Here is a 13,052-nt window from a genome sequence, read left to right on the forward strand (position 1 = left end):
GTTGATCAAGGCGGGCTGGGAAGACGCGTCGCGATTCAAAGCGCGCGCGTTTCGTTTCGGCTCAAGTTTCCTCGACGCCGCGTCGCAGCTCTACTCCACCACCGCGCAACACAACAACTCACCACCAAACCTCGGCTTACTGGTCACCAAACCGTTTTCATCTCATCCCGACGTAATCGCGACACAATGGCGACCCTCGGAACCGTCCGCGACGAGTCCGACTACTCGCAGGACAAGCTCTCCGAGCTCCTCGCCGCCGCCGAGCTGCAGTACAGCCTTAAGAACTACGACGAGGCCGCCGACATATACTCCAAAGCCACCGAAGTCCAAGTCCACCTGAACGGTGAAATGGCGCCCGAGAATGCTGAGCTGTACTTCCGCTACGGTCGATGCCTTTACAAAGTCGCGGTCGCCAAGAGCGACGTCCTCGGCAGTAGAGTTGCGGGCGAGGAAAAGCCTGCGAAGAAGCCCAAGAAGCAGCAGAAGAATGGCGATGGGAACACCAAAATTGAAGAGAAGCTTCCGAGCGGGGAGCTGAAGTTGGCAGAAGAGGTCGTAGAGGCCGTTGTCGAAGAGAAGGACGGCAAAGCAGACACCACGGACCAGACGGTGGAGAGCAAGCCATTTTTTCAAATCACCGGCGACGAGAACTGGGACACAGAATCAGACGAAGAAGAGGAAGAAGCCGAGGCCGAAGCGCTTGAAGAAGAAGACGACTTCTCCAACGCCTACGAGATCCTCGACGTCGCGCGTTGTCTGCTGGAGAAGCAACTCGAGGCCCTGCAGTCCAGCGCAAGAGACAAAACGGGCGACAAGGGCAAGGGTAAGGCACCGGCGAAAGAGTTTGATTCTGAGGAACGCAAGGTCCTCGAGAAGCTGGCAGAGACGCGCCACTTGCAGGCCGAGATTGGCCTGGAGAACGAGAACTTTGTCGAGGCAGTCAGCGACTTCCGCGCCGCGCTAGACATCAAGCAGAAGCTCTACCTGGAAGATTCGAGCGTCATTGCCGAAGGCCACTATTTCCTCTCGCTGGCTCTCGACTTCGGCTCCATGACGGAGGTCCGCAAGGCGCAGGCGCAGGCCGAAGCCAATGGTAAGTCTATCCTTTGACCGTTCCAGAGCGCAGAGCTAACTCTTATACAGGCGGAAAGGTGAATCCCAAAGACGCCAAGGTCGACGAAGACATGCGCGCCGATGCCGCAGCCGAAATGGAAAAAGCCATCGCCTCCTGCAAGTTGCGCATCACCAATACTGAAGCTGAGCTGCCCAGTGCCGAGCCTGAAAAGGCCACTGACCTGCGCCAACGCATGCTCGACGTCAAGGAAATGGTCACAGACATGGAAGACCGCGTAAGTACTCCTTGCGCCCGAGCTCGCTGCAGACGAGAACAAAAGCAACTAACACACGACCAGCTTGCCGAACTCCGTGCACCTGCCATCTCTCTCAGCGCCCCTAGCAATCCAGCTGGCGCCCCCGACGCCAGCAACCCCATCGCCGGCGTGCTGAGCGAGTTGCTCGGCCAGCCCTCGGAGCAGGAGCGAAAGGAGCTCGAGGGCAAGCTCAAGGGTGCCAGCGACATTTCTGGTCTCATCAAGCGCAAGAAGCCTGCTGCAGATGCGGCCAATGGCGATAACAAAACTGCGAAGATGGATGCTGCCACGTCAACTGGGTCAAAGAGGAAGAATGATGACGCGGAGATGGAGGATGCGGCCGCAGATGAGGCGAAGAAGGCCAAGGTGGACGAGTCGTGATTGAACTGGTTACCTCCATAGCTTGGTTTTTCGAGCTTTTCTTCGCATTACGTACGTGTGCTGGGCGGTTGGCGTGCTCTGCCCATCATGGGTTTCTTTTCCCCTCCTCTTACCTGTTCCGGACATGGATACAACCAACTTCGTGACTGCTGGTTGGATGGGGCGTTCTTGGAATCGATCGGGGAGAGGTCGGATATCACCAAAAGACGTTGAGTCGAGGCTGTATGCCGGAATCAAGGCAAGGCGTGGTGTACTGGACAAAGCAAGGGAAAGGACATGGGAGGTATCTCTTGCGCGCTCCAGTCATCTGGTTCAGTCTGTGGGCACGGTGTTGCTCTCAATACGACGAGGTCCCTCGCCACAAGCGAAAAGGCACAGGTCGTCTGCAATTTTGATGTGATTTCCATGAAACTGTTCCATTTTCAATCCACGACCACCATAACCATTGAATCCTACCTAACAGCCGTCTTTCACATCGCCGCAAAAGAAATCTAAAACTCGAGACTCGGAATTGGAAAGTGGCAAAAGACCAGACCGTGAGGCCGTCCACCAGCGCGCCATGAAAACAGAATCAAACGCCATGCAGCGCCCATCCTTTGCGATACAAAAAATAGAAAAGGAGTACATCCAATCAGTTACGGCTGACTGAAAACGCACTTGGTCATCGTTCATCGATCATTGCGCACATTCCATCATATCCGTACCAGCAGTCGTAATGTCGTCAACAATGCCCTCAAATGAGCTCACCCTCTCCTTCTCCATCATCTTCGCTGTCGCTCCACTCTACCATGCCCTCTTTCTCAAGCTCCTCTGCGCGCCTCTGCACCTCTGCCAAGCCGCTCACCTCCTCGACCCATCCTTTTTCGTTCAGAGCGCGCTTGACAAAGTCCCAACCTTCGCCTTTGTACCGGTCGATGATGCGGTCGCTACAAGCGCTGCAACAGTCGTAAGGCTGACCTTTGATGCAGAGATTGGAGAAGCTTGAAAGGAAGCCCCGAATTTGATGGGGAACAAGGCCGAGAGGATGCTTGAATGGACGCGATGGGGAGGGTCCGGGACTTGAGGGCGCAGCGAATGCGCGCGTGTCTGCATCAGTGGGATTTGCCGAAGAGCTCAGTGGTGCTGGGGCATGGGCACGGAGCGGATGCTGGACAACAGACACTAATAGCTCAACAAGAAGTGCTGAAGCAATTGCTGCGATGCCAGGGCGAGTTACTGTACACTGTTGATCCAGCGTGGCATCCTTGAGTGACTGTCTCGCACATTAGTATTGGCTCGCAGAGGGACAGTTGGAATGGCTCACGTCGGCTGGTGCAACGACATCGTTGCAAAAGTAACAACCCATCTCCTCCTCTCCAGGTCCACCGGCCTTCAGGCCTTGTCTCATGACCACGAACGTGTCGAAGCCCAAGGCGGCATTCATAACAATCTTGCCAGCTGCCTTGCCCATCACTGTGGGTAGCCACCGAGACTCTCGTGTGTCCATCAGAAGGAAGATGGCGTCGTGCTCGTCGATCAGCTTCTTCAGCCGTTCAAAATCGGCAAGACTCTTAGACTCGTCAACCACTGGGTGCCCAGCCATGGGAACCGACATGACGTGTCCTTCCGAATCGACACCCGGGTAAATCTCCCTGAGTGCCTCCGCAGCGCGCTCAGCCTTTGGGGCTCCACCTGCCAAACAGTCCTTGAAATCGAAAAGAGGCTGGCGCACAGGATTGGAGAAGCTGACTTTGGCGTTGTCGACAAATGTCACCTTGCGAACACCCCATCCAAGCAGATTGCGCGAAACATAAGAGCCGAGAGTTCCGGAACCAAGCAGGAGGCACTTGGTGTTCTTTACAACATCGAGATCAATTGAAGGGGCGATGCGCCATTTGATGAGCTTCAGGTTCAGGTCGACTGCTTGGTCAGCCAGTCGCGTGGGATCCATGTACGCTGCCAGATCGACGATGCGGCTTTGGAGCTTCTTTGCATCATTTCGTTCCCAGCCGGTGACTTTTGGCATCTTTGGCGACCGCGGGCGAGTATGCGGGGTGGGATCCAGCGAGGTGTCAATTTCGATGTTGGCGGTGGGCTGAGGAGCCTGAATGTTGAGAACTAGACTCCGGGGCGTGTCGCGGCCAGCGTGGGTATCTCTGTAGCAAAGTATCTGGACATTCTCAAGCTTCCACCTTTGCTTTATGAGGACGAGGAGGTTGCGCAACATCCAGCCAGGGTTTTCCTCGAATGTCGATGGGTCAGCGAAACAGACATAGCGACCCTTCAAGTCTGCATTGTTGAAAAACCCCTGCTCATACTGGGCCAGAGTTCCAATCTCCCAAGCAAATCCGATGTCATGTTGGGCTCCTGGAGTCTGAACATCGTGCTCGTCATCATGTTCCTCACCGTGCGAAAGCTCGCTCGAGCGCTCCACCTTCTTCGCGAGAAAGAATCCGTGCTGGCGCGAGTCCAACTCTCGGTCCATTCGGTACTTCCATGTCTGCACCGCTTCGACGAGCTCGGTGGTTTCCGGGCCAGTGAGCTTGGACGGTTCTGTGACGTGTTTCCAGGGCCCATCGGAGTGAATTGCGGGGAAGGCAAAATGGTAGGTGAACTTGTACTTTTTGATGTCCGCAAACGAGATGACGGTGAAGGAGGCGAGGAGCGAAGGACATGAGAAGATGGTTCCATCATTGATTGCATCCCAAATCTGCGCATGGTCAGTGTGTTGTCGAGGTATGCGATCAAAGAATACGCACCGTTTGCCCAGCTCGCTCAAGAATGGCGGAGCGATCGAGAGCCTTGAACTGCTCGTTCGTGTTGACGTTACGGATGATACCCTCGGCGCGAAAGTAGCCGTTCGGTACTCTGCATTGATTGACGACAGCGTTAGTTTAGTCATCCACTGTGCAGAAAGCTTCGTGACGAAGACTCACACGTCGGTGGTGAGAGCTGAGCTGAGGATCTGCATGCGGCAAGAGCGCTCTGGTGTATCCTGAGGCCTGATCTCGTACAGACCCAAAACCTTGCGCGAACTGTCGTCGAGCTTGTCATGGTTCACTTTGATCGATGCCAGCGAGGCGTAGAAAGCCAGCTCGATGTCTGAAGACCAAGGCGCATACTGCACAGGTCTCGCCATTGTGCGCGGATTCGAAGCGGGGTTGTTTGTGAGGTTCGGTGAGGAGAGCGCGCGAAAAGCGCGGTGGGTGAGGGTGCCGTAAAGGGTGAGGTCAGAGAGCGCGCATGTGGTACTGTCAGTCGACTTTTCTTGTCTCAGCAGATCAGCGGCGGCACGTCAAGAGGATCAAATGTAGAGGAGAGTGTACCATCAGCTGTCTGCCAATCGGCAGATGATGTAAGGATCATCCGTGCATTCCACGTCTCCGACGTTTAGCCGATTCATCGCCTGAGGCTAAGATTCTAACCGCAACTCTAACTTGTTCTTTTGCAGTGTATCTCCAAACCCGAAAAATTTCAGGCTCTGAACAAAATGCTGATAGGCATCTGCGGTGGTAAGTGTGTCCTTCTGTCTACAATCTCCAATCTCTTCAGTCTCTCCAATTGATGTACCACTTAAGTCGTTCAATTTCCATCTTCGTCGAGTTCGGACGTCAGTCAGTTTTGTTATGGGCCCAGGACCGCGTTTTTTTTCTTTGTTTCTTATTCCATACCGGTTTTTCAGAGCTCTTATTGCTGGAGCAAGCTAAAAACCTACGTGATGTACGCGTTTTGTTGCTCATCAAACTTCCTCAGGCCCAATCTGCTGACATCTTCGAGGAATCTGCGCTGGCAAGTCTTCGATAGCAGACCATCTGGTCTCAGAACATGGATTCAAGCGCATTCTACTCGAGAGGAGCTCTCCTACGCCTCCAGTAGAAAAGTCTGCCACAAACGAACATGTCCCAGAATCAACACCAAGTGAGACGACAGCCGAAGAAGATGCAAAAGAACCTCTCTTTCCCGACGTCCACAGCTTGCTCGAATTTGTCACCAAGCGATGGAGAGAGCGCTGGGTGACGACAGACATCTGGGACGAAAGTATTGTCGACTCTCTGCTCCGGCGACCCTTCTTCCTGCTTGTCAGCGTTGACGCCCCCGTCAGCGTGCGGTGGGAGAGATTCAAAGCACGGTAGCCACCACTACGTCCCTTAGAATTTCAAAATCACTAAGCATTTGATTCAAGCTGTATATCCGCGCAACTTCCTCCTCCTACTCTCACCGACTTCGTCGTCCGCAACGACGCCCAACTCTTCGCCGCACCCACGCACCTCTCCTCGCTACTCCACCGCGCCCAGCTCCGCCTCCTGAACGCCACGCCCTCCCTTTCCGCCCTGCAAGTCTCTCTCCGCTCTCTCGACTTGCCCAACCCCTCGCGGCTGCGGCCGTCCTGGGACGCCTATTTCATGACGCTCGCGTCGCTGGCGGCGCAGCGCTCCAACTGCATGAAGCGCCGCGTGGGCTGCGTGCTCGTCATTAACAGCCGCGTAGTCAGCACCGGCTACAACGGCACGCCGCGCGGCATGCGCAACTGTGCCGACGGTGGCTGTCCACGCTGCAACGCTGCTGCTGCTGGCGGCTCCAGCCTCGCTACGTGCCTGTGTCTCCATGCTGAGGAGAATGCGCTGCTCGAAGCTGGCCGAGAACGCATCAAAGAAGGAACCATTTTGTATTGCGATACATGTCCTTGCTTGACGTGCAGTATCAAGATCACTCAGGTTGGCATCTCCGAAGTTGTGTATAGTCAGGCGTACAGCATGGACACGGAGGCGGCGCGCATTTTTTACGAGGGCGGCGTCCAACTGCGGCAGTTTGTGCCGCCACGGGATGGCCTCGTCGACTTGGCAGCGCTAGTAGGGGCAAATTCAGATCTGGTCAGTCTAGAAACCAAGCCATGAACTCATCTTTATCCTTGCATCGGCAATATATTTACAATTAGTAGTACTATGAAGTTATTGGAATGGACGCCGTGCGCTCATGACTTGCCCCCAAATCAACGCCCATGAATGTGAATCCTGCCTGCCCTCTATAAAATCCTCATCTCTCTGGGCCCATGCCTACTCTGTTGCCTTCATTGCCACCTTTTGTGTGAGATCCTTGGCCCTTGAGATGCGCGCTGCTTCCCCGGAACAGACTTTGCCAAATGAAGGCCTCGCTAAGTAACAGTTCTATGTCTTTTTCAGTCCAGTTGCGCGTGGGAAGTGATTGAAGAAACATCATAATCTCTTGGAAATCCATCTTGACGAGCTGATCGCTCCACTTGACCAGGAATGCGGCGCAGACGTAAAGGTGGAAGTCGGAAAAGCCGCGTTCTTCCGACTGCAAGCGCGATTAATAGGAAAATTGGGAGCTCTTGGGTCTTGGCTTACCAGGTACGTGTCCCACATCCTGATGGTGTTCTTGACGCTAATCTCCCGCATCAAAAGACAATTCATCCACCGGAAGCTAAACTGGATGAATTCGATCCCCTCCTTTTCCAAATGATCTGCGAGAGTCTTGTCGATCCTCGTCGTCAAGTCCCGCAGGCTTGCCACCTGCCGCTGGATACCGGGTTGCTTATTAATGTAATTGTCTTGAATGCTATCCAACAACTTTGTCAAACACCAAAAGCTGTCTGCTTCAACGGCTTCGAGGACGGCGTCTGGAAGCTGGCCAGGATCCATGCCTGACTCCACGTCAGGGTCGGTGATGTAGGCTCCGAGAAAGACTTGCCAAAATGGCGTGACGAGATCGTTGATTCCTTGCACATAGCCACTAGCAGGGTGCCGAATCGCCCAGATGTATAATATATGCTCCAACGATCTCTGCGTCGCCTCATAGCTGTACAGCTCCAAGTGCGGGTTCGTCCGTGGTACGTCGATGCTGATCTGGCGCCAGTCGTCTTTGTCACCACCCGGACCGTCACCGCCACGACCACGGGTTCCGCTGGCCGATACAGAAGACGGTTTGACTATTCCTTGGCCCTTTTTGCGTCCAGGAAAGTGGTGGTCGACTGCTTCGGAGTATTCCTTGCGTTTCCTCTCGAGAGTCGCGACCCGACGTTCCGAGTTGGCGGGCAGGTATCCAAGCAAGAGCTGCCAGGTCATTGCGCGGACTTCTACCGGAATGCCCGACCATGCTGTTGATCTGAGTTCTGTAATTGCAATGTTGCTGGACTGCAGTATGCGCTTGAATTTACTAATTCGGGATATTCGTGCGGAATGGGCTTCGACCTCCTTTTGTGGCGAGTTGGCAGGGAGATTCGGATGTGCGATTAGGTGGAGCGCATTGGCTGGGTCACGCAAAATATCTTGGTACTGCGGCCGAAGGATCTTGCCAACAGACGGTTTGGCCGTGGGATAAAGAGGAATCGTGCTCCCATTGCGCTCTTCCGCAATGTCACCACTGTCCAATCGCCACGGTTGCGTCGATTCCAGCCCTCCATCCATGGACCCATGAAGCAAGTGCGTTCCTCCTGGATCCTTGCCTTTGTTGAGAGGTTTCCGTTTGCCCTTTCGCCGCATGCTGGCTATGCTGGGCAAACCAAACTCGTCTTCGTCATCATCAAACGTAATTTCCTGATTGTCCTCATCTTCATCCTCGTCTGGATTGGGGTCACTTGATAGATAGGTCGGTGGAAAAGGCTTGCGGCCGGGGGAGGTCACGGTGGTCCCGCTCCGGCTTGCGGGGGGGCTTTCGTTGGAATTCACGGTGCGCGGGCGGGAGGAGCTCGAGACGGACCTTGAGGCTAACATGAGCGTCGCAAAGGTAGAATGGGAGTCGGAAAGGAGTTTACAGCGAGTCAAATCTCAGGATGTCGGTGTGAGAGTAGGACGCGCCGACCACTTTCTTGGATTCGCGGCTTTTGGAGGCGCCCGAATTGTTGCGCCAGAAAGGGGATGCAGAGCTAGATAGGGGGGTCAGCAAACATGCCGACGAACGGCTCAAGGCTCATACCTTGAGCGGTCTATATTGCCAAGGGAGACGGCGTTAGCAGGACGGTTCCCCGTTGAAGACGGCGGGGAGAGAGCTTGAGGCTACGAACCAACCTGAACCATTTCCTTTTGGGTAGCGAATCAGCTCAGAGCAGCGCAAGCCTAGAAGGATGTGGAGCACGAGGGATAAATACCTGCTGCTGCTTTTTCTCGGCCATTGTCGTTTTGTCGGCGATGGAGGACAGGCCAAATAACGTCCGGTCTCCAAGACACACTCGACCTGGACGGGACCTCGACCGGACGCAGGGCGCTCGGACCCTGCGGCCGACCCGGCACCGGCCGTGCGGCGGCCCGACACCAGCACGTGATCGCGACGCTAGTCGAGCGAGCCGCCTCCTCACCAACAACCTGAAACCTATCATCACAACGCACCACCTCCACTCCGCCCCGCGACCTTGTTTGCGACCAACCCCGCGACCCAAGTTGCGACCGTATTTTCAACCATCCTCTGCTTCTCGCTGAGCGATCACCGCTCTCGCGATACCCTTCCCCAGCGTCGCTTGACCCTTCGGAACCCGCCGGTTGCATCCTTCCAACTTTGCAGCCCGGGCCGCGTGCGCTCGGCTTGCCCGCCTCTGAGCTCGAGTCCCAACCCCGTTTACCTCGAATCCCCTTCACTTCAGTATGGCTGATCCTGAGGAGCTCGACGAGGATCTCTTCGCAGACCTGTGAGTCTACCCAAATGTCCGTGTGGGGCCGAGCATCGAGTTTCTAACGTGTTTCCCAGCTACGACAACGACGATGTCCAAGCCAAACCCGCCCAACCCTCTGCTCCCGCTCGGCAGCCAGATCCCGCACCGGAAGCTACATCAGTCGCGCAAGTCTCGACCCCCGCTGTGTTACGAGAACAGCAAGGCGCAGATCACAATGGTTCCGGCGGGTTTCAAGGCGCCGGAGACGCGGACGACTTGCAAATGGAAAATGACGACAGCGCGGGATTTCAACATGGCAACGGAGAGAGCAACAGCAACGAATATTCGAAGCCAATTGGCATCAAAGAGGATGGGTGAGTAGCCTGTTTGCGTTTCCCTCAGTCTGTTTCTTCCCATAGCCCCAATTCCCACTTGTCTAGTATGGCAAAAACGTGAGTCGGTGTCTCTACTGCGGCGATCCCGGGCGCTGTCCTTCATCATGGATATTGGATCACATTCTGGCGACGACATTGGCATTCCCAGTGGGAGGCGATCTCCGGTGCTTCAAGGTTGTGGTTGAGGCCTGAAACCAGCGATGTTTGAATTACTCTTCCCGGCGCAGAAACGTCACGGAAAATTCCGCCTGACGAGCGGTTTGGTGGTTCAAGAACGCAAAAATCTCCAGGGTTGGATCGACGGCGAGACCAGCTTAATTTTGTGGCTGCGTGGTCCAAAATAGCGTCCTTTTGGGGCGACGATTGTCTGACCTGTGGAAGCAGACGTCGCTCAGCACGCGTTGATATTGAAAACGGGAAATGAGCAAGCGAAGAGAGTCAATGAGGTGGAGTGTCTACCGGAGACTGGCTTTACAACTACTTCGTACGCCACCCATGATTCGTCAGCCACAGAAGAAACTCAGAATCTGCCACCGTTAGGGAGCAGAACTTGTCCAGACAATATCCGTAGCAGCCAGCGAGGATAGCTTCGAGCAGGTAGATGGTCCGGATCTACACTTCGTTAGCGAAGCTGGCAGAATCCATGGCCTTCGGTTCGTAGCAAAACAAAGACGCTTCCCGCCGACCATCAGTGTGCTCATGCGACGATTGGACGTGGCTGCGGCACTGTCAGCCAGACCGCGAATCGGGAAGCTTCACCAGCGGCGATTTTCGACGCCGTAGCTGTCCCTCGGCACGGTCGCCAAAGGACCAGCCGCCCGCAAGCGACCCTTCTCTCCGTCAACACTGAACCGCTCAGCCCTCCTTCCCCTGACCTCAAGGCGCCAACAACATGGAGAACACAATGAAAGACCCGCCCGGAACTACCGCAACCTCTGGAGAAATGAGACACCGACTCACGCAGCCCTGTCCTTTGAGACCTTTCGTTTCGAATTGGACTGTCGACGGTGCATGCTAACAGCCACATAGAAAAATGTTTATTGGTGGCTTGAACTGGGAGACGACAGATCGTAAGTAACAGGACAAGATTCCTGCCTACCAGGCACTAACTCTGCGCAGAGTCTCTTAGGGAGTACTTTTCTCAGTTCGGAGAAGTTGCAGAATGCACTGTAATGCGGGATGGAGCTACTGGCCGCTCCCGCGGCTTCGGGTTCCTCACTTTCAAGGATCCAAAGACGGTCAACATTGTCATGGTTAAGGAGCACTACCTGGATGGTAAAATCGTTAGTTGTGACCTGGAAGATGTCGGGTTTCCGCTAATTAAAGCAGATTGATCCAAAGAGAGCCATTCCTCGAGAGGAGCAGGAAAAGACTGCCAAGATTTTCGTCGGTGGTGTCAGCCAGGAGACGAACGAGGCCGAGTTCAAAGAATTCTTTTCCCAGTTCGGCAACATCATCGATGCCACACTCATGATCGACAAGGACACGGGTCGTCCTCGTGGGTTCGGCTTCGTGACATTCGATGGCGAGGCTGCTGTCACCGCTTGTCTCAAGCAACCGCTGCAAATCCACGGCAAACCCATCGAAGTCAAAAAAGCTCAGCCCCGAGGCAATCTCAAGGATGGTGATGAATCCAAGTTTGGTCATCGCGGCCGATTTGGTCCTCGCGACGGCGGATTCGACAACCAGCAAGCCCAGCAGCAAGGTGGCGAAGGTCCTCCCGGAACGTCCAGAGCAAAGGATGCCAAGGACTGGGCTGCGGTAAGCGCCATGCTCAATGCGATTCGAAGCGGAGCAGCTGGCGGAATGATGGGAGGACAAGTGCCGCCGATGATGATGCCACAGTGGATGCAGCAATACATGGCGATGCAGCAAATGTTGCAGCAGCAAATGCAGCAATCTGGATCACCGCACCCAATGTCTCCCAATGGTGGCATGAGCCCCATGATGCAACAACAAGCGCAGCAGATGCAACAGCAGCAAATGCAGCAAGCCAGCATGGGCGGCGGATTCCAAGGAGGCCCCAGCAATCCGGCTATTATGGCCGCTGCTGCTAACCGTCCCGGCTTCAACGCCCAGGAACAACTCGCATTCGAGCAGCAAAAGTACGAGCAGCAGCAGCAGGCCCGTCGCATGCAGTACGGCCAACAGGGCTACAATCAGGGCGGCCCCACCAGCTGGGAGGGCATGTACGACGACGTTCCCCAGCCAAACATGCCGCCGACTGGTCCTCAAGGCGCTGCCGGCGCTCGCGGCAACTTTGGCGGCCGTGGTGGCTTTGGTCCCTATCGTGGCGGCATGGGCCGTGGTGGTTCACAGAGCCCTGCAACTCCTGTCCAGCCTAGCAACGCGCCTGCGAATGCGCCGACAGGCCCCAAGAATGCCGGCAAGCCCGGCGCCAACTATCGTGGTGGCGGAAGGGGCGGCCACAGGGGCTACCATCCTTACATGCGGAACTGATTTCGTTTGGCGGGAGGTAGGGTCGATGGCCTTGCTCGATGTGCTTGAGTGCGGAAGGAGTAGGTTTATCGGGCTAGGATCACTGCGTGCGTATAGTTCTTTAGCAGGCTTAGCCCTTTAAGTTTTACTTCCGACTCGGATCCTTGCTTTTTTGCTAAAGATGTGAAGTTCATTCATGCTTGTTTTTAAGAAATCGCGCAGGGTGGTGCCCAATTCCCACCTAAGCCACCTATACCCTATTCATTCCGCCTATCCCGCCCGAGTTATCCATACCCTGTAGAGGCCCTAGGGCTAGTCAGTAACAATAACGCCCGAAATGACACCCGTCCGATCCATGAGACAAAATTCATCCTTAGATCATCGGAACTATCTTATTTTAAAATCTAACATTTCCCACATTTGTTCACAATGACTTCAACCCACGTTTCTCTCTCAATGCATATCTTTATCTTGATGATTTTCTCGTCCATTGCTATCTTCCCTAGCGTAGAGGGAAAAAAGGGCAAGGGTGTTTGCCGAAGGCAAAACGGTTAGTCATGTTCGGCCAGCTACAATATTCATCCTCTCATCTGACAACGAAAGACATCTGCCTGCATTACAACGAGGCGGAGAGCCCGGCCGAAAAATGTTGCGCCGGTCTCACCTGTGTCAATGAAGGGTACAACGGGTATCGATGTCGCAAGGCGTCGGAGGTTGGTTGCATCGCAGAAAGGCGTATGTGACTCTATCGCTCCCACTTCTTTAAGGAGGCAGAGTAAGGCTGACGCTAGATGGAAGAATACTGCGGACTGAACGCGCCTGATAAGCCATGCTGTGACCCACTTAGCTGTCTTCAAGAAACAAATAGCGAGGGAAATGTAGTGT

The 13,052-nt window shown here is 54.8% G+C and overlaps 5 protein-coding genes across 5 annotated transcripts; 3 read left to right on the top strand and 2 right to left on the bottom strand.

Moving 5' to 3' along the window:
• Positions 1-98: 98 nt before the first annotated feature.
• On the top strand, positions 99-2,149 carry IWZ02DRAFT_410207 (uncharacterized protein). Its single transcript, XM_066765710.1, has 3 exons — positions 99-1,093; positions 1,144-1,349; positions 1,413-2,149. The coding sequence occupies exons 1-3, from the start codon at positions 187-189 to the stop codon at positions 1,749-1,751; spliced, it is 1,452 nt and encodes a 483-aa protein (XP_066617896.1). The 5' UTR covers positions 99-186; the 3' UTR covers positions 1,752-2,149.
• On the bottom strand, positions 2,150-5,069 carry IWZ02DRAFT_464624 (uncharacterized protein). Its single transcript, XM_066768405.1, has 4 exons — positions 4,667-5,069; positions 4,490-4,598; positions 3,055-4,440; positions 2,150-3,003 (listed from the first exon to the last, which is right to left on the bottom strand). Exons 1-4 carry the CDS (start codon positions 4,867-4,869, stop codon positions 2,485-2,487), a joined length of 2,217 nt encoding a protein of 738 aa, XP_066617897.1. The 5' UTR covers positions 4,870-5,069; the 3' UTR covers positions 2,150-2,484.
• Positions 5,070-5,168: 99 nt separating this feature from the next.
• IWZ02DRAFT_464626 (cytidine deaminase-like protein) lies at positions 5,169-6,665 on the top strand. The gene is made up of 3 exons (XM_066768406.1): positions 5,169-5,242; positions 5,508-5,859; positions 5,914-6,665. The coding sequence occupies exons 1-3, from the start codon at positions 5,221-5,223 to the stop codon at positions 6,623-6,625; spliced, it is 1,086 nt and encodes a 361-aa protein (XP_066617898.1). The 5' UTR covers positions 5,169-5,220; the 3' UTR covers positions 6,626-6,665.
• On the bottom strand, positions 6,666-8,914 carry IWZ02DRAFT_464640 (rab-GTPase-TBC domain-containing protein). The gene is made up of 6 exons (XM_066768407.1): positions 8,836-8,914; positions 8,752-8,767; positions 8,664-8,673; positions 8,503-8,613; positions 7,097-8,447; positions 6,666-7,046 (listed from the first exon to the last, which is right to left on the bottom strand). The coding sequence occupies exons 1-6, from the start codon at positions 8,857-8,859 to the stop codon at positions 6,765-6,767; spliced, it is 1,794 nt and encodes a 597-aa protein (XP_066617899.1). The 5' UTR covers positions 8,860-8,914; the 3' UTR covers positions 6,666-6,764.
• Positions 8,915-9,052: 138 nt separating this feature from the next.
• On the top strand, positions 9,053-12,326 carry IWZ02DRAFT_464643 (RNA-binding protein). The gene is made up of 5 exons (XM_066768408.1): positions 9,053-9,369; positions 9,429-9,707; positions 10,758-10,798; positions 10,848-11,011; positions 11,058-12,326. Exons 1-5 carry the CDS (start codon positions 9,326-9,328, stop codon positions 12,186-12,188), a joined length of 1,659 nt encoding a protein of 552 aa, XP_066617900.1. The 5' UTR covers positions 9,053-9,325; the 3' UTR covers positions 12,189-12,326.
• The last annotated feature ends 726 nt before the right edge of the window (positions 12,327-13,052 follow it).

This window comes from Phyllosticta citriasiana (genome assembly GCF_038021145.1).
Source record: "Phyllosticta citriasiana strain CBS 120426 chromosome Unknown IWZ02scaffold_20, whole genome shotgun sequence".
NCBI classification, from domain to species: Eukaryota; Fungi; Ascomycota; class Dothideomycetes; order Botryosphaeriales; family Phyllostictaceae; genus Phyllosticta; species Phyllosticta citriasiana.